At 40.3% G+C, this 20,829-nt stretch overlaps 1 protein-coding gene across 3 annotated transcripts in view; it reads right to left on the bottom strand.

Annotated features, from left to right (window-relative positions):
- Positions 1 to 20,829, bottom strand: part of lekr1 (leucine, glutamate and lysine rich 1) — a 142,689-nt gene that overhangs the window by 36,847 nt on the left and 85,013 nt on the right. For all 3 annotated transcript variants that reach the window (XM_052151876.1, XM_052151875.1, XM_052151877.1), the window contains 2 exons: positions 15,232 to 15,309; positions 5,714 to 5,896 (listed from right to left, as the gene is read on the bottom strand). In XM_052151876.1, coding sequence (XP_052007836.1) covers positions 5,714 to 5,896; positions 15,232 to 15,309 — 261 coding nt within the window. The remainder of the gene's footprint in view (positions 1 to 5,713; positions 5,897 to 15,231; positions 15,310 to 20,829) is intronic.

Genomic DNA, 20,829 nt, shown 5'->3' with positions numbered 1-20,829 from the left:
GTGTTTGTAAACAGCGGGTTGGCATTGAGGAATTTGAAGTCCAGTTTTCAGTGTGTAATTGCAGAACCAATGTCCAAAAGCGTTTGTCTGTCATGTACAATATGGCAGACAACATCCAAGATAAAAAAAGAAAATGCAAACAAAACAATAAACTGCAGTGTTGTGTCGGAGCTCGCAACGCAGCAGCCATACTCGGCACCATCTTGAGTCCATCTATTGATCAAGGTATTCGAAACAAACACACCAAAAAAAAACTGCTGAAGAAGACACTAATAAAAGTTTGTGTATTTGGACATTTGACTCAAAACCTTATTTACTGAGCTTTAGCCTTTATGACAACTTCCTCGTTTGTCAACTAGCCCCAGTCTCCCCTTTTGGTATAAGTATTGGCTTCTGAAGGAAAGCAATGTTGCATTATACCTTTGATGTATTTATCAACAGCAATTAGGAAATCTAAACATGTTGAGCTTGTATTAAGTCTTCCACCCATTTTCCCAAAAGCCACAGCTTAAACACTCATTTCCATCTCATTACTCAAGCACCTGCATCCTCTGACCCCACCTCACTGCTAGCACAAGTATGAGCATGCCTTATGAAGCCCTCATATGAAAATGGGTCTGACTGTTCCACAGCAAAGTGATCTCGACATTTTTAGAAGATCAAGTCTTTGTGTTATACTTAAATGAATCACGTTGAACACCACTTGTCCAGGTGGACACTTGACAACTGAAGTAATATAGACACATTTTTCACAAAATATAACTAGTGGACCTTGCTATTGCAAGCCTCACTATTCTTGTAGCTCATACTTAGTGTTAGCGATTTGAAAAAACTAAGTATTAAACTAAGGAACTATTTAGTTAATTTGGTGCGTAACTTGTTGTGACAGGTCTCTAGCTTTCTCGTGGAGGAGACGGGGACCGGGTAAACATCCAACAAAACTTTTAATGACTACACTTTTCAGTCTAACACCATACAGATTTTCTTTTCAGCTTCACTACACATTGGCTTTTCAGCTTTCAGTTTCACATTTACGGATTGCTGTTTCCAAGCCTTACAATCAGTGATTATACACTCACCTAAAGGATTATTAGGAACACCATACTAATACTGTGTTTGACCCCCTTTCGCCTTCAGAACTGCCTTAATTCTACGTGGCATTGATTCAACAAGGTGCTGAAAGCATTCTTTAGAAATGTTGGCCCATATTGATAGGATAGCATCTTGCAGTTGATGGAGATTTGTGGGATGCACATCCAGGGCACGAAGCTCCCGTTCCACCACATCCCAAAGATGCTCTATTGGGTTGAGATCTGGTGACTGTGGGGGCCATTTTAGTACAGTGAACTCATTGTCATGTTCAAGAAACCAATTTGAAATGATTCGAGCTTTGTGACATGGTGCATTATCCTGCTGGAAGTATCCATCAGAGGATGGGTACATGGTGGCCATAAAGGGATGGACATGGTCAGAAACAATGCTCAGGTAGGCGTGGCATTTAAACGATGCCCAATTGGCACTAAGGGGCCTAAAGTGTGCCAAGAAAACATCCCCCACACCATTACACCACCACCACCAGCCTGCACAGTGGTAACAAGGCATGATGGATCCATGTTCTCATTCTGTTTACGCCAAATTCTGACTCTACCATCTGAATGTCTCAACAGAAATCCAGACTCATCAGATCAGGCAACATTTTTCCAGTCTTCAACTGTCCAATTTTGATGAGCTCTTGCAAATTGTAGCCTCTTTTTCCTATTTGTAGTGGAGATGAGTGGTACCCGGTGGGGTCTTCTGCTGTTGTAGCCCATCCGCCTCAAGGTTGTGCGTGTTGTGGCTTCACAAATGCTTTGCTGCATACCTCGGTTGTAACGAGTGGTTATTTCAGGCAAAGTTGCTCTTCTATCAGCTTGAATCAGTCGGCCCATTCTCCACTGACCTCTAGCATCAACAAGGCATTTTTGCCCACAGGACTGCCGCATACTGGATGTTTTTCCCTTTTCACACCATTCTTTGTAAACCCTAGAAATGGTTGTGCTTGAAAATCCCAGTAACTGAGCAGATTGTGAAATACTCAGACCGGCTCGTCTGGCACCAACAACCATGCCACGCTCAAAATTGCTTAAATCACCTTTCTTTTCCATTCTGACATTCAGTTTGAAGTTCAGGAGATTGTCTTGACCAGGACCACACCCCTAAATGCATTGAAGCAACTTCCATGTGATTGGTTGATTAGATAATTGCATTAATGAGAAATTGAACAGGTGTTCCTAATAATCCTTTAGGTGAGTGTATGACTGGGATCAAGGCAGTAAAAACAAACCCTTTTTTCTCTCTGTACCCTTCGAGTTAGCCTTACCCCCATTACTAGGTTTACTTACATTAACTCAGATTGTGTCCTGCACTACAGACTCCAAAGTTTTTGTTTTACACACAGAAGAAAATACGGTTCAATGGGTGAGCACAAATTCATCCACAAGAACAGCGGCTTCACACAGTTTTGACACTTTTTGTTCATTTAAATTAACTACAACCTTTTCCAGTATGCAAGTTTTAAAATCTTCCAGCAAAATCAGCTCTTGCAACACTCCATACAGTAAGTGGAAGTTTTACTCACAATACACCACTTCTCTAAAAGTATTTTTTTTTTCTCTTGCAAATTCAAGTTTGTTTGGCTTGCTTTTAACATGCCCTAAACTTTGGCTAATACACATCTGGCACTAACTCATATGCTCTCAAGATGGCGGTTTTCACAGTGTCATAGTCAAGTGACTCCTCGATTGGCAAAGCTTTACACACTTATTGGGCTTTGCCAACAAGATTACACTGCAGCCAACAGAGACCACATATCTTTCGGCCAGTTTAGCTTCACAGCAACGTGTTCGAAAGCAATAAAATAAGAATCTGCCTCTGTTTCTCAAAAAGGCGGTACCAATTAATGTATCTCCTGACATCAAAGTCAGATTTTGATACATCGGAAACACTAGAGGAAGACGGCCAAGAATGTGGTGTAGGAACCTGACAATTACATAGGCTTAACTCTTCAAGCTCAAGCCTAATTAATGTAATGTCACATATTGGATCTCCTCACCCACTAAAGTTTAAAGCAGCCAAACAAACTTACTGACCTATTTAACAACAACACAGATCGAGTCTGTATTGTTTTGCTAATCGATACACATGCTATCGAATATCAAGTCTAACAAAATAGACAGACGGACATACGAATCTCCAATTGTTAAACGAACAGAAAAACAAGCTCCCAAATTTTACTCTAAACAAATGGAAGAGCCCCCAATTGTTATGTCCCTCCCTGTTGGGAAGAACAGGGATAAAAAAATTTATAAAAACAAACTTAACAGGCAGCTAAAGAGGTATCCTCTCCTGTCCCAGCTCTGTCTCAAAGATCACTCAAATCTCAAAACAATCAAACATCATATTTATTTACAAGTTCACACAAAAAAGGGAAGCTTCAAAAAGGCTGAAGCCGGCTGGAGGGGACAAGGCCAAAACAGACAACGGATTCTCTATCAGTATCAATATCTTAAAATGTGAAACAAGAATTAACAATTAACGTTACTTCAATAAGCAACAGGTTGAACGATAACAACAGGTTGTACAATAACAACTGGTAACAACTACAATACGTTGAGGAAACACTTAGTATATTATAACAACAACAACAACAACAACAACAACAACAACAACAACAACAACAACAATTGCTAATTGTCTGGGGCAGGAGAAACCCATCTCAGCAGCCTGGAGACAAAAGGCCTCCTCGAAGTGAGTTATCTCTCCAGCTTTATCCTCAAGATCTCCATCCAGCAACCAATCAGAGCAAGGTGGCAATCAAAGGTAACCATTGTTAGCTGATATCCATTAGCCTTTGCAATGAGGATAACAAGTGAGAAGGAAAGAGAAAGAGAAAGAGAGAGAGAGAGTAAAACACCACAAAACACTGCCAAAATACAGACAACACATACACAGTAAGCAGTACAATTATCACTGCCCATGTATCATACAAATAACAAAAATAATTACACCCTGATAACCCCATTCTGCTGCCATGTTAATGTTGCTTTACAGATAGAGAAGAAAAGTCTCACTGCTGTTGGTTGCTAACGGACAGGTAGGCGTGTATACAAACAACACCTAAACACGCAACAGCTGGGAGGTAACAAAAGCCCACTGTTGGAGAGAGAAAACACACACACACACACAAACAGAAACTCAAGACACAGGTGGGGATTGATACAATTAGGCCCTAATAAAGCAGACTAGGACTAATGTGAACTGAGTTGCAATTACCCCACTGAACAGGTGGAAAAGAACAACAGAAGATCAAATAGAAAACAGGTTTGAGAAGTAAAGTGTGGGTGATGAAAAGACATTTCATGCATGTAATTTGTGACAATGGTACTCTTGATCTGAACTGAGCCAATAAGCTGAACCTTAAAAAATGGTAGGATAATGACATAAGAGAGACTGACAAAGACTAGACACATTCTGACAGTTATAACAGAAAGACACTCTTTAAAATATTAGCCTCGATTTGAAGAATCCATGTTTTTTTGTTGTTTGGTTAAGCTACACTCAGTGAGTGTTTATTGGGACTTATTTTTATTTGGGAAATATACTTTATTGGGAACACCTGTACAGCTTCTTATTCATGCGATTACCTAATCAGCCAATCGTGGGGCAGCAATGCATACATTCTCAAAGATATGGTCAGGAGCTTCAGTTAATGTTCACATCAACTATCGGAATGGGGAAAAATGTGATCTCAGTGATTTCATACCATGATACCATGGCATGATTGTTGGTGCCAGACGGGCTGGTTTGAATGTTTGAGTGTAACTGCTGATCTCCTGTGAATTTCACACACAAAAGTATCAAGAGTTTACTCAGAATGGTACCGGCAGTTCTGCGGATGGAAACACCTTGTTGATGAGAGAGGGCAACAATTAAGTTAATCGACTATATTATTTGGTCAAATAATAGTTAATAGTAATTTCTGGTTATTATTAATAATAAAAGGAAAATTAAAGTAAATAGAATTATTTTATATGTGTATAATAATGTACCCACATTAGAGGAAGACTTGTCACATCAGTAGCCTAATAAAAGGTTTTTTTTGTTTTTTTTTTTACATGGGGGCACCATGTTTATATGACCAGATAAACACAACTTCATTTCACTAACCCTCCTGTTATTGGACATTTTAGCTTGCAAAATAAATCATGGCTGATTGTGAATAGTGCATATCTACAATGGCATCTGTAGTAGACAACTTTTGCTTTTGCGTGAACCTGCATCATCGCCACTAAGTGCCAAGACCACTGCCATATTAGCCAGTGTAACATAAACCAAAAAATTCCCTTTACTATTCTTTAGCATGAACTCAATGTTTCTTTGACAGGATGAACAATTACATGCTGCATAGCTTCTGTATAAAAGCTTTCAGTAGTTTCTTTTGCCATTATAAATGAAGACAGATTAGGGAGGAAACAGGTTCAGTGACTCATATTCTACAGGTCCTGACATGCTGACGGATTATTCAGAGGAGCAGGTGGGACGAATGAACAGACTTAAGAGAGAGAAAGAAAGCTTGACAGCTGTAGTGTTGCTGAATACTAATGTATTTATGTGACTGTGTTTATGCCAACTGAGTGTGACTGGTTTCCTTTGTGTGCGTGCGTGTCTGTCAGACCTCTCCTGCTGTAGAGTGGATCGGGCTGCTCTCAGGTCCTTCATCTCGCCCTCTGTCCATTTCAGTCTCCGGGTCACCTCCTCCTCTTTCTGTTGCCATGCCAACAGCTGCTCCTGCAGGGACTCGCATCGCTGTTGACATGACAACCATCTCTCCTCCTTCTCCTTCTGGTCTTGGGACAGCCTTCAGGGGAAAGCATGAACACACTTACTCAGGACACATGCAACTACTTACACCTACATGAAAGCTGGATATCTGCACATATCTGCACGCACACACAATAGGTCTGTTTAAAGGGTAACTAAACCCTAAACCAACTATTTTTAGTTAATGATCTGTAAGAATGGGACTTTATTAGTACTGGTCATTGATTCAAGTAATTTTTTTTACATTTGTGTATAAAGTGTTTTAATTCTACAATATATGGTGTAAAAACGTCTGAGTGCTGCCCTCTTCAGGTTGAACAGTGGCTACTGCAGTTGAATTTTCCTATTGGCTGTTTGCGGTACTTCGTGACGTAACCGGTGACAGCTGACGTAAGCAGGTTCCAGCTCACCACGCCCTTGGTACGAGCTACCACGCCCATGGCAGTATAAAAACCATCTCGTTTCGTCAAAACCACTGTAGCAAGTCAGGAGTTGGAATTGCGAGTATTGAAAGCGATCAGGATAGAGTATTTTAGCATCTACTTAGCATAGCATTTATATAGTTATTTAGATTATTTAGTGTAGTCTAGGTAGTTAATTAGCATATTTGTTAGTGTAGTATTGTTAGAAGCATAGTTAGTTAGTAGCATAGTATTAGCGTCAGTTAGGATAGCTTCAAGTTAGCGTAGATTATCTGTATTTAGTACAGTGGTCAGGATGGTACGTAGGTGTAGTGTTGCTGGTTGCAACAGCACTGCTGGACTGTATAGCTTTCCAGCAGACTTGGAAATTAGGTGCCAGTGGTTGCATGTCCTTGGCCTGGAAGACCGCGAGTTCCCGCCTAGATCTGTAGGAGTGTGCAAACTGCATTTTACGCGGGATTGCTTCTCCAACGCAATGGAGGTGGATATGGGCTTCTCCAAACAGCTCGCGCTGAAAAGTGACGCAGTGCCAAACGCTGCTCCTCCTGCATGGACTCCACCACCGCAACGGCGTCTTGAGGTGAGTGATCATATATATTTGAATCACAATTTACTGGATTTGCTGGATTTTTTCACATAGCGGCAAAATATGAATATGCCTACAGAGCGCGCGCTATTGACATCAACTCAATAAAACTCGAGTACATGAAAAGATTCATGTACATGCTTGCGACCGTGTGAGGAATAATAATAACATAATAGTAATACTCCTGGAGAAAATTACCACTCCAGTCACTCTCCATTTTAGAGTCTGACAGCAGCTGTCAATTAATCCGTCACTACAGGTCTCAGGTGCACACCCCCGCTCCGCTCAGCCCCGCCCTCGTTTCGTCCCCTCTATCCCCACTGGTGTCTGCCCACTTTTCCAGCATTTTTCAAATATTGCTAGTGGGTGGAGTCAGACTCTGAGCAGGGGTTTAGTTACCCTTTAAGAACCTAGCTGCCGTGTTGCGTACTGCCTACATAGGTAACCACCTTATAAGGTTTTCCTACAGAACACATCCAGTGTTAAAAACAGCTAGATGGAGCGGACCAGAATAATATATGTCACATGTACTGTATGACATACAAACTCAGTGACCTCTAGATTCTTATACCACCCCCAGATTAATTAAAAAACATCCTTGAAGGCAGCATTCCAACAGAAACAGCACATGATAAATAACTGATCAGAAACACTCTTCATAGACAGCAACAACGTCACACATATAATGGTTCTCAAGCGTAAGAGATACTTAATTAAAGGAGTATTCCGGGTTCAATACAAGTTATGCTCAATCAGCAGCATTTGTTTCATAATGTTGTTTACCACAAGAAATAAATTTTGATTTGCCCCTTTTTCTTAAAAATAATTAAAAAAAGCAAAAATCGGGGTTACAGTGAAGTACTGTATCCCCGGGGTTACAGGAAGTGAATGGAGCCAATCAGTAAACGTTAAATTACTCGCTATTATTCAGCAATGCTGACTACCAACCCTGGAGTCACGAGTCCGAATCCAAGGTGTGCTGAGTGACTCCAGCCAGGTCTCCTTACCAACCAAATTGGCCCGGTTGCTAGGGAGGGTAGAGTCATATGGTGTAACCTCCTCGTGGTCACAATAGTGTGGTTCTCGCTCTCAGTTGGGCGTGTGGTGAGTTGTGCATGGAAACCTCCACACGCGCTACGTCTCTGCGGTAACACACTCAACAATCCACGTGATGAAATGCTCAGACTGATGGTCTCAGACGCGGAGGCAACGGAGATTCGTCCTCCACCACCCGGATTGAAGCGAGTCACTACGCCACCACGAGGACTTAGAGCGCATTGGGCATTCCAAATTGGGATGAAAAGAGGAGGGGGAAAAAATTACTCACTATTTCAAAAGTATAGCCACAACATGTAAACATGTTTACATGATTTTGTTGTAATAAAATCACTTACTAAGCTTTTCTGTTTAAAGTCATAGCCAATTTTACAACTTCGTTGCCATGACCATGTCAATAAACCCTAAAATGACTGTAAAAAATTAGGATTGAAACAACTTTACAGATCAAATAATACATGAGTTTTAACAGAAGAATTAATGTAAGTGCTTTTAAAAAATTATAATGTAAGTGCTTTTGTAAAATGATAAGTCCCATTCACTTCCATTGTAAGTGCCTCACTATGAACTCGATTTTTGGTCACCTAGCCTGACCAGTTAACAAGTGCCCAAAACCCATTTACAGTATATCCAGGAAAACTAACCTGCCTAACCATCTTGGCCAGGTTGACTTCCTCTATCCCCTGAACAAGCGTTTCCTGGAGACACCATCACACACACACACACACACACACACTCCCTTTTCCCTAGAGGAAAAAAAAACTTTTTTTTATATCACATCTTGTGAAAAAGGGCATAATAGGTCTCCTTTAAATCATACTTTCAGAAGCGATATGATAGGAGTGGGTGAAAAACAGATAAAGTCCTTTTTTTACTATAAATTCTAACCCCTGCCCAGTAGGTGGAGATATGCACAAATAATGCAAATCACCAAAAACAAAAGAAGAATAGCGCAAACCTACAATATCACTTCTGAAACCATGGATTTAACAACTGAAGTCCTATGGATTATTTTTATGCTGCCTTTATGTGCTTTTTTGGACCTTCAAAGTTCTGGCCAACATTCACTTGCTTTGTATGGACGTACAGAGCTGATATATTCTTTTAAAAACTTTGTTTGTGTCCAGCAGAAGAAAGAAAGTCATACTGGGTTGACATGAGGGTGAGTAAATGATGATTTTTGGGTGAACTATCCTTTTTAACAATTTGGCTTCTCAATAACTGCATTTCTTCTTTTAATAATGTTTTATATTTTTAACGAAAAACAAGACAAATTACTGATGAAGATTTATTTATTGTACTTTGGTCTCAGTTCTGACCTTTTTTCTGAGTTAATCAGACAAATATAAGCACTTTCCCACAAGAACACTCACATCTGTGTATTCTTTTAATGCAAGGCATTGCAGTGTTTAGTGACTGATTAAAGGTCATGGCTAAAAAATGTTTGCCAAAGTACACACTGGCTGCTTTTTGAATGCCTAAACAATAAATGAAATGTTGAGGCTTAACATATGTTTGATGTAAAGTTAAATACGAAATGAAAGCAATATGGGGAGCACATGGGCATCTCTGTGGGCTTTTTAAAATTGGGGATTGAGAAAGGAGTCTTTTTGAGTGTGAAAGAGTGAGAAACATGGAAAAAGGGTTGGATTTAAAATAGATTCAGTCTGATCTGTCATCAGTATAAATCATTAGTGCCTCATCAGTCTGACAGATGAGCCTGCTTTGGAGATATCAATGCTCCTCTGGGGTGGTGAAAATTATAGTAGCCTTGAAAACCAAGATGTGATGTGTGTGTGTGTGTGTGTGTGTGTGTGTGTGTGTGTGTGTGTGTGTGTGTGTGTGTGTGTGTGTGTGTGTTCTGAAATCCGAAGCCCCTTGAGTAGGAAGTGCTTCCATCTGCCATCACAGATCTTTACACGCAGTTTAATCCTGCCAATACATTACAGAATTTCATATCTTTATATTATACAACAGTTATTTCTGGTCCTCTAATCTGATTGGACAAGTGGCATTCCAAGAGTGCTGATATTTAGTAAGGCACAAGACTTGTGCTCCCTTCATATTCAGTTCAAACCCATACAAACATGAGGAGATTGCATTGTACATCAAAGTACAAGTTTAGTGAATTCTGACCTTCAAATTCACATTGTGAAAAGACGTTTGACCAACAGAGGATCTAAATGCCACAGATTTAGCTCTTGGCTCAAAGAAAAAGAATACAGTACATAAGAAGTGTTCAAGGAAAGTGAAATAGATGGTATATTTTAACATTTTGAAATTACTATTATTATTTGTAATTTATAATTTACTATTAATTAAAAACAGAAGTCCCAGAGCATGACATCATATCTTTTTACCTATATTTGGGGGTCGAAAGTAATTTAACATATTTAAAGCCTAGTGTAACCATCTTAATAGGACTGATGCGCTTCACTGGTTCGCCTGCTCTAAAGTCTTGCCTTTGTTTGTGGTGTTCCAGACTGGTTGCTGGTCTTTGCATTGTTTGGCTTCATTTGGAACTATTTTAATTAGTGGAGACCAAAAAAAGATTAAAAAAAAGCCAACATTGTGTCTATGGGCATTGATTTGTTCCAAAACAGGAGCTAAAATTGTTACAATGTTGCATTTTTTCCTTGGAATGGTTCACTTTCACAAGGCAACATTTCAAAACAGACCCAACTCATTGGTCAGAAGGTTTGTGCGCTGATTTGGCTCATAGTGGCATTGTGGTGAGCTATATCCCGGTTAAAACAAAATACTGATTGAAAGGTGTCAACCAGTACACATTTCTGAGTACACCCTTGTTTTTATTGCAATTGCAAAAATGCCACAACATGAAACAGAATGGTCATTCCAATCAGAGGTTGCACAACAAATAAACATCTGTCACATTTTCCATCATGTTTATTTTTATCCATCATTAGTTACTTTTACATTATTTATTTTATTTCTGCTAAAAATACCTTTCCTTGCTTCATTAATAGCACTCACTCTCCCTCTCTGCCTCCTAAATCAGATTTTTTTTCTGTCAAAAAGTTGCTAACTCTCAAGCTATTACCTATCTGTTCTGCCGCTATCTAACAGAGAGAAGACATAGTGCTAAAAGTTATTTATTAGTTTTACAAATATTTACTCATTTTAGGTGTACTAAAATACACCTTTATATAATGTGCAATTATATCTAAAATAGTCACCAAAAGGTTATTAAAGGGGCCATGACATACTCTTTTTGTTTTATATATATATATACTTTTATTATCTTCCCCGAGGTCCACTGATAATGTAGTTAAAGTTTTATTTTGCATCAAAACAGTCATAATTTTATTATATATGATAATTTTCCACCCTTTTTCTAGCCCTCTGTCTGAAGCAATCAGTTTTGGCCACAGCGCCTCCTTTAAACTTTAACGTAAACACCCACTGTTATGAATGGCTAACATCGTGCAGCCCCTCGAATATAAAGTCATATTTGAAACTCAATCAGAAGAGAATGAACAAGCTTCACAAAATGATAACAATACATTTCAGGGTTTACTCATAATCCACATCCAACTCACTGCATCAGAATATATTAAATTGTTCACTAAAGCACATCAGCACAATAAACTATAAAACAGTCATAACATTTTAAATATTCACGAATAAAACCAATTTACTCATGGTTTTATGATCGGTCCAATAACTTTTTCTTTGCAAATCTTTAATCATATTATGACTGGTTCACAAGCAATACATGCTGATATGAGCTGGATAAAAAACACACATACATCGTCCAAAGCACGTGAACTAGATGCACTCACTCATACTATCCTGCACTGAGGCACACATCACCAGAAATGCATCAGAACGGTCAAAGACATCCATCTAGTTCATATTTACATACAACAACAACTAAAAATAGCGCAGATGGGTCCGAGAACGCGTCAAGGACGAGTTTGTGCTCAAAACAAGATGCAGAGCAGCTGAATTAAACAAAATGGGGTCTCTTTTTCAGAGTTTTAAACTTGACACCGCGTTTTTTAAAAGTTGCATGAGATACATTACCACAGTCAAAGACGTCTGTCTAGTATATGTTTATATACAAAAATAATTCAAAATAGACCAGATGGGTCCCTTTGGTGTTCAGGAACAGTTAGTAGGCCACACTAGGCCTGTCTGTCCTACTCTCTCTCTCTGTTTACAAACTGAGCATCAGTGGGCGGGGCCAAGGGTGCAATGATGTAAAGTAGGCATTGATGTTGTTGCTGTATAGATGGCCATTAATTAATGGGCACCTTAGTGACATAGAGAAGTCGCAGAAGTACAGAACGAGAAGTTTGCAGCTTGGTTTCAATAAATGCTTTTATTGCATTGGGGATTAATTTTTGAGTTCTGAAATTTACAGTATGTTTTTTATAGAAGAATCACCTCAAGATGTCAAAATATCAAGCAAAATTTAATTCCTCATGACATGACCCCTTTAATGTAAAATTAAATGCGTGTTTTGAATATGAGTTAGAGTGATGTGCTGACCCACAGATTTTTTCTCCAAAGATTTATCAGATTCATCATGGTTATATTGATAGGGATATCAGTTGGTTCGTTGCTCCACTGTGTGGGATTGCATTCTTAATTACCATAAGCAAACCACTCAATTTAGAAATCAGATCCTGGACCGATTGTTTTGGTGAGGATCTGAGAGCAATTGTCATGTTCATATACTGTATGCCATTTTCATATGCCTAGTTCCACCTAAACAAAATGAACAAAGGGAGAAAACAGGTTCTGGTTCTGAAAAAAATGCTCCAAACGAGGTGTGAAAACACCTTAAAAAAATTATTATTTAATATTAACGTCTTGCTTATAGGACTTTTGTTTAAAAGCATATTACCAATGGTTGAATCACAGCACATCTTTGCCAATATTCAGTACAAAAGCTCTTTTGCTCTTCTGCCATCTGAGATATAAACAGAGCTGTGGTAAATGAAGAAGAGTGGGAAAGAGTAAGACCTCAGAATGGGCATGCATATGCGAGTTGTAGGTCTAACACTGGAACCCACATGCATCACATACCCTTTTAAATTTTTCTCCCATCAATTTTGTCATATTGAGGTCTTTCAGACAGGTGTCTTTGTGGCTGATGTCTTGTTGCCCTCTGTGAAAGGCTTTCGTGTCAAAGGGTTTCAGAATCCCTTTTCTTTCTCAGGGTGCAGTCCTGCTTCTATCTTGTGTCTTTAGATTGGGGAGTGATTGTGACACAATGCACACAGTGCTCAGAGCCACAACCAGGAGGACACATGAGCTAACAGATGCCAGACAGATACAAACAAAATCTGTCTCTGCCACACACACAAACACACTTACCACACTTACACAAACACATAAGCACACCCTAGACAAACAGGTGCACAATTGTTCATGGCTGTGCACAATTTAATGGACCATGACATCAATCAAAATGTGACCAAAAAGGTTTGACATGCCTCTATTTATAGCTATCAGATCCACATGAGTTCAGTTTTTGTGTCTATCTGAGAAACAATTGTTTCTCTCTTACCAAAGGAAAATTGCATTGCTTAAAGGTTGTTTTTCATAGCTTAGGAGACTTAATAGAGTAAATTATGTTTAATTTAAGTTTTAACTTTGTCTCAGATTCTTCTTGTAAAATCAACAGTAAGAGAATTTAAATGAAACACAAATGAGACATATCATTTTGTAAAAATTCAAATAACTTTACAGATCTTTATTGTAAATAGTTTAAACAATGTTTTCCATACTTGCTCAATGAATCATAAAACAATTAATGAACATGCACCTGTGGAACGGTCATTAAGACACTAACAGCTTACAGACGGTAGGCAATTAAAGTCACAGTTATAAAAATTTAGGACACTAAAGAGACATTTCTACTGACTCTGAAAAACACCAAAAGAAAGATCTGCGTGAACCTGCTTAGGCATGCTGCATGGAGGAAGGACTGCAGATGTGGCCAGGGCAAAAAATTAATATTTCCTTACTGTGAGACGCCTAAGACAGAGCTACAAGAAGGATAGCTGATCGTTCTCGCTGTGGCAGACCATGTGTAACAACACCTGCACAGGATCGGTACATCCGAATGTCACACCTGCGGGACAGGTACAGGATGGCAACAACAACTGCACAAGTTACACCAGGAACGCACCAGACATCGCCGGAAACAACGTCGCCTATAGGTGGAGGTTCCGTCAGGGTCTGGGGCGGTGTGTCACAGCATCATCGGACTGAGCTTGTTGTCATTGCAGGCAATCTCAATGCTGTGTGTTACAGGAAAGACATCCTCCTCCCTCATATGGTACCCTTCCTGCAGGCTCATCCTGACATGACCCTCCAGCATGACAATGCCACCAGACATACTGCTCGTTCTGTGTGTGATTTCCTGCAAGACAGGAATGTCAGTGTTCTGCCATGGCCAGCGAAGAGCCCGGATCTCAATCCCATTGAGCATGTCTGGGACATCTTGGATCGGAGGGTGAGGACTAGGGCCATTTCCCTCAGAAATGTCCGGGAACTTGCAAGTGCATTGGTGGAAGAGTGGGGTAACATCTCACAGCAAAAACTGGCAAATCTGGTGCAGTCCATGAGGAGGAGAGGCACTGCAGCTGGTGGCCACACCAGATACTGACAGTTACTTTTGATTTTGCCCCCCTTTGTTCAGGGACACACTATTCCATTTCTGTTAGTCACATGTCTGTGAAACTTGTTAATTTTATGTCTTAGTTGTTGAATCTTCTTATGTTCATACAAATATTTACTCATTAAGTTTTGTGAAAATAAAAGCAATTGAAAGTGAGACAATGTTTCTTTTTTTGCTGAGTTTAGTTGACAAAGTGAATGTATAGAGCTATACAATAAATGTGGATATTATAGCTTTCATAGCTTAAATGATTTGGTCATGGAAGGTTTAAACGAGAAATGCTTTAGTTAAAACTGACATTTCATAATGTTTAAATGTTAAAAAACATACTACTATAAGTAAACCGTTTGTAGGATGATTTCTCGAAATTGTTCTTTGTTCGATTTGTTTTTAGTGGCCCATCATATTAACTTCTGGCTCAACTAATACTGTTAGCTTGTGACGGGACAACCTGTTTAGCTACAGACAATAAAAGAAACTCATTATTTTCTCATTATGAAGTCATTATTTTTGCAATTCTGTTTGGTGCCAGCAACGGTACGGAAATTGCGCTATCACAAACTCTCTGTTTGTTCTCCATTTTAATCTCATTGCTGTTTAAGAGAAACAACTATTATATTATTTTATTATGTATCATATTTTTACTGGTGTACCTCTGAATGGTGGCCTTCATTTCACCACTCTGCTGCATCCACAATGCTCGCAGTTCCTCCATCCCTGCAGACTTTGTCCTGAAAGACAACAGCAATGTTTTTTTTATTAAAAGCAGCGGCTGCTCACATCTGTTCCCTCTTTTCTCTATTGCCTGTGAGCTCAGAAAAGACACACAAAAAATTTCCCCCTCCCCAAAAAGTCACCCAAGCATGTCCCTCTGGCATCCATTTCTAACACCTCAACTCAGCATGTTCAGCTCAACAATGTGGTGTAAAACCAGTATAGCCCAGGGCTGATCCATGTGTGATGTGAGCAGGTACCATCAATGGTATAATGGGTGTTGAAACCTCAGTGAATGAGAGTGAGAAAGTGAAAAAGAAAGAAAGCAGGTGAAAAAGAGATGGAAACACAATCTGACATACAGCTGTTACATTTTATGTTTTTTGTGACATTGATTTTTAGTTTGAGTAATAATGTGAAACTCAGTTAGCTAGCACAGAAGTGATAAATGTCACTTCAGCACTGATAAATTTCATACAGCATTGCAAAGCTCTTGTGGACAGTCTCATGACAACTCGTAATAATTTGTCTGAGATGGCGAAATCTTTTATTCATTTTATTCCAATAGAAATTTATAAAATCGATACAATACAGGCATTACATTTTAGCTAGCCTGTTGCGACCAGGGTCTTGCTTCCCCGGTCAGATGGTGAAACGACCTCCAACCCCCTCACCCAGTGCAATGGCATGGGGGGAGATCAGCCACAGATTTTTATTTTTTTTAACACTACTGCCTACTATTCCACACTTTATTGTAAGTAATTTGAACAAATTTGGTTACTCATTTCATATTTATTCATGCAATAAAAATTACTAATGTATGTCAATAACCTGTAATACACTTCCCTCATCTTGTTTCACCACCTGATGTTTTCTTTCTTACATGGTAGAGAAAAGTTATTTTCTTATTAAAATAATGGTTAGGTTTAGGTTTGGGTTTGGGTTAGGGGTCAAACTTAAGAAAAACCTTTAGGACCCACCCTATATTAGGTGTCTTTAATTACTATGCACTTAAGCATTTGATACAATGTACTTATTGTGACTGGTACTGATATAGTGGGTATGTATAAGAAAGAACTAATGATTCAATTTACTGTCATTTGTTACTGTTAACTGAAGTTTGCTAAGTTCCGGCTTCAAAACTTTGTGAAGATTTTTAAAGATATCAATATCCATTATCAAATTGTATAGTCTGCTTTGTTGGACAAGAAGCGGAATGCTGAATTGCGGCTAGGACACATCACAGGTATCAAACACAGTGCACATCAATGCAGTTCAGGTTGCAGACAATACACATAATGAAGAACGCTGGTGGCCTGGGTAGCTCAGTGAGTACTGACGCTGACTTCCACACCTGGAATCGCGAGATCGAATCCAGGGTGTGCTGAGTGACTCCAGCCAGGTCTCCTAAGCAAACAAATTGGCCCGGTTGATAGGGAGGGTAGAGTCGCATGGGGTAAACTCCATGTAGTCGTGATTAGTGGTACTCACTCTCAATAGGGCAAGTGGTAAGTTGTGCGTGGATCGCGGAGAGTAGCATGAGATTCCACATATGGAGTCTCCGTGGTGCACAATGAACTACGTGATAAAATGTGCATATTGACTGTCTCAGAATTGGAGGCAACTGAGACTCGTCCTCCGCCACCCGGATTGAAGTGAGTAACCGCACCACCACGAGGACCTACTAAGTAGTGGGAGTTGAGCATTTAAAATTTTTGGTTGTCTTTCTTGCCGACCATGCCAGAGATGATGTTAGAGTGAGTGAGTGTATAGACTCGAAACACGTTGATTAAAAAAGCTAATTTTAGATGGGAAAAAAATATTTCTAGTCTGAAGGTGCTCTGGAACTATGGTAAATTGTCCTGTCACAAACCTTGCTTAGCTGAACTGTCAGAGTCATATAAGTCACTTGAAGATTGTTTCTACTTAATTTTCATTTTCTGCAGTGTATTTTAGCGAATGATGCCAGTATCCATCTATATCACTTCTCACTGTTTTTGTTTTTCACTCCTGCTGCCAGGTCATCAGAACTGCAGTCCAAAGCGGGACCCATGCAGATTGGGAGGACACGGCTGTCACCAGAAGAGAAAGAGCAGCGCATCACCAAGCGACTCTGCCTCTACTGTGCTGGCGCCGGTCGCGTATCCGCAAACTGCGCAGTAAAGGTCAAAGCTCATCAGTAGGAAGGGGGTTACTGGCGAGCACAACTCCACTGAGCAAAACCTCCACACTATGGTGTCTTCACCCAACCTGACTGCAGTACGGACTGACCAGCCATTCTGTCTCTACCTTGGTGGACTCTGGAGCAGAGGGGGAATTCCTGGATGGTGCCACACATCCAGACTGTGGATTCTGGTGGTCAAGCTGGACGGGCCCATCATGGCGCACTCCATTAGCGGCATGCCCCTGATTATTGTCACCCATTCCACTAAAATGCTCACCCTCATCTCTGGCAACCATTCAGCTGACCTTCCTTCTGGTCCAGTCTCCGTCAGCACCAGTGGTGTTAGGGCATACATGGTTGGTAATGCAGAATCCTCACACATTGGTCAACCACTTCTTTTCTTGCCTGGAGTCCGTATTGTCTGTCCCATTGTCTTAATTCTGCTGTCTCTCCTGTCTAGTCTTGTGTCTTGTTTCAGAATGAACCGGCAGATTTTTCCAGAGGTCCAGTGCCACGACCCTTCCTCCACATCGCCCTTACAATTGCACTATCGATCTGCTTCCTGGTACTTCTCCCCCAAGAGGTTGGTTATATTCACTCTCTGCTCCTGAGTGGGAGGCCATGAATAAATACATTAATGATTCTCTTCACCTACAGGGGTGGGGTTCTTCTTCATGGAGAAGGAGGATGGCTCGCTTAGACCCTGTATAGATTATTGGGACTGAATTAAATCATGGTGAAGAATCCTTATCCTTTGCCATTGATGTCTTCAGCTTTCAAAATCTTGCAGGCAGTGTACATCTTTATGAAGTAGGACCTACTCAATGCTTATCACCTTTTTCAGATCAGGGAATGGGATGAGTGGAAGACAGCTTTTAACACCCACAGGGGCACTTTGAATATTTGGTCATACCTTTTGTATTGGTCAACGCCACCACTGTCTTCCAGGGGCTTGTGTATGATGTGCTTTGGGACATGGTTGACCGATTTGTGTTTGTTTACTTAGAAGATATTCTGATCTTCTCCCAGAATATCAAGGACCATATCCAGCATGTCAGCAACTGCTAGAGAACCGGCTGTTCGTTAAGGTGGAGAAGTCTGCTTTTCATGTGTAATTGGTTCCATTTCTGGGGTTCATCATCTCATCCGAGGGAGTATGCATGGATCCGGTTAAGGTCAGAGCCGTTTCCGATTGGCCAACCCCAGATTCTTGCAAATCCTTGCAAAGGTTTCTTGGGTTTGCCAATTTTTATCGCCATTTCATTAGAAACTACAGCCTGCTCACGTGCCTCTGACCCGTACTGAGTTTTGCTGGTCCCCACGTGCTTAAGCCACATTTTCTAAATTAAAAGAAAGGTTTACTACTGCTCCCATTCTAAACACACCTGAATCTTCATGCCACTTCGTGGTGGAGGTGGATTTGTCAGAGGTTGGTGTCAGAGCTGTTCTGTCACAGCACTCTTCTTTGGGTGGGAAGATGCGTCCATGCACCTTTTTCTTACACTGCCTCACTCCAGCAGAATGGAAATACAATGTTGGTAATAGAGAACTGATTGGACCTTGGGGGAGTGGCGCCACTGGTTAGAGAGTTCAGGGTAACCTTCGTGGTCTGGACTGACCATATGATCTTGTCATATCTTCTGGGCTCTAAAAATATTAAGCCTGATGTGGGGCCACTTGTCCAACATCGCCTGCCATCCAGGGGGTGCTCATACCCAGGCGCTCATTAGACAGCGATTCTGGTGGCCTTCGCTAGCACAGGACATTCACCGGTTCATGTCCGCTTGCCCTGTTATGGGTCTAGCCAGACTTCCTGTCAGCCTTTGGCCAGGCTCCTCCAACCGCAGTCAGTCCCTTCAAGACCCTGGTCCCACATAGACATGGACTTTGTCACCAATCTTTCCCCGTCCCATGGCAACATGGTCATTATTGTGGACCAGTTCACTAAGGTGGCTCATTTCATTCCCCTTCTCAAATTACCTTCAGCTAGGGTTGGGGTCATTAATCACATTTTCCAAATTCACGGCCTCTCTATCGATGTGGTTTCTAACAGGGGACCCAAATTCGGGGTTACAGTGAGTCTGTCTTCTGGGTTCCATCCCCAGATTAATGGGCAGGAGGAGCGAGCATATCAAGAGCTTGAAAAAGACCCTGTGTTGCATCACCTCCCATAGTCCGGGATGAGTATGGGTTGAGTATATAGTCTGGGTTGAGTATGCCACAATTCATTACCATTGTCATCTACAGGCTATCATCCTTCCAGTGTTGCCAGCCCACTCTGTTCCCTGCCCAAGAACCCAACACCCAGGTTCAGTCTACGTACGCATACGCAGTTTTCTCTCTACACTGGTCCTGCTCTTTACAATACCACAATGCATGCAGAACTACGAACACACTATTCTCCAGAGGATTCCTTGCAGATCTGCACTCCACACTACCACTACGCACACAAGCCCCCATCACTCCATCTCCAAGCTGCAGTCGGTGCCAGGTGCCCCTCATGCCTCATGCTCTGCTGTGTTTAACTGTTAATAAATTCAATTTATTTGCCCCTGCACTTGGATCTCTGGTCTTATCTTTTGACAACAGGGGCCTGACATTCAAAGCAGTGAAATCCCTGCATTGCTTAGTTGAATAACAATCACTCTCTATCTCTCTCTCATTCCCTGGCTTCCTCAACACAAGTCAAAGAAGCAGGAAGGTTGTCTCTCCCAGTTGAGCTGTAGTCGACTGCATGTTTAAATTATATATATATATATATATATATATATATATATATATATATATATATATATATATATATATATATATATATATTTTTTTTTTTTTTTTTTTATTATTATTTTTATATATATTATTTTAAACATGCCCTAGTAATCATGCAGTATGATGTTTAACTTTAATGAACCATTAAAGTTCATTGGACCTGAAAACAAGAGCTCAGTCTGTAACTCTTACAGAAATACTCACCAGACATATGGCTTCTGCCTGAGAATGGATCAGATTTAAAAGAAATACATTAATCTGCACTAGTGTTTACATTAAGTTGGCACCTAGTATTTAGATGCATTTTTGGTAATTAAATAACCAATGGACAGGAGAGACACATTAACATATGCACCTAGTTGTAATATGCATCGCTACCACTTCTGTTCGGATTTCGAGGAGAGGGTCTCTGATTTCATGACTGCATTACAGCTTGGTAATAAAATGCAAAAAAAGGAAAATAAGGAAGTACAAAAAAATATATATGTACCATTTCTCCAAATTATGCTTGCATTTAATCTAAGAACAAACATGACACTTTGAGTAGGATTCTTAGTTTAGTGGAGTATCTGTATAAACCCTTCTGTTATTTTTAAAAGAATGACAA

This window comes from Xyrauchen texanus, chromosome 21 (assembly GCF_025860055.1).
Source record: "Xyrauchen texanus isolate HMW12.3.18 chromosome 21, RBS_HiC_50CHRs, whole genome shotgun sequence".
In the NCBI taxonomy this organism is placed as follows: domain Eukaryota; kingdom Metazoa; phylum Chordata; class Actinopteri; order Cypriniformes; family Catostomidae; genus Xyrauchen; species Xyrauchen texanus.
Note: the sequence above shows the minus strand (reverse complement) of the source record. Positions and strands in the feature narration are given on the sequence as shown.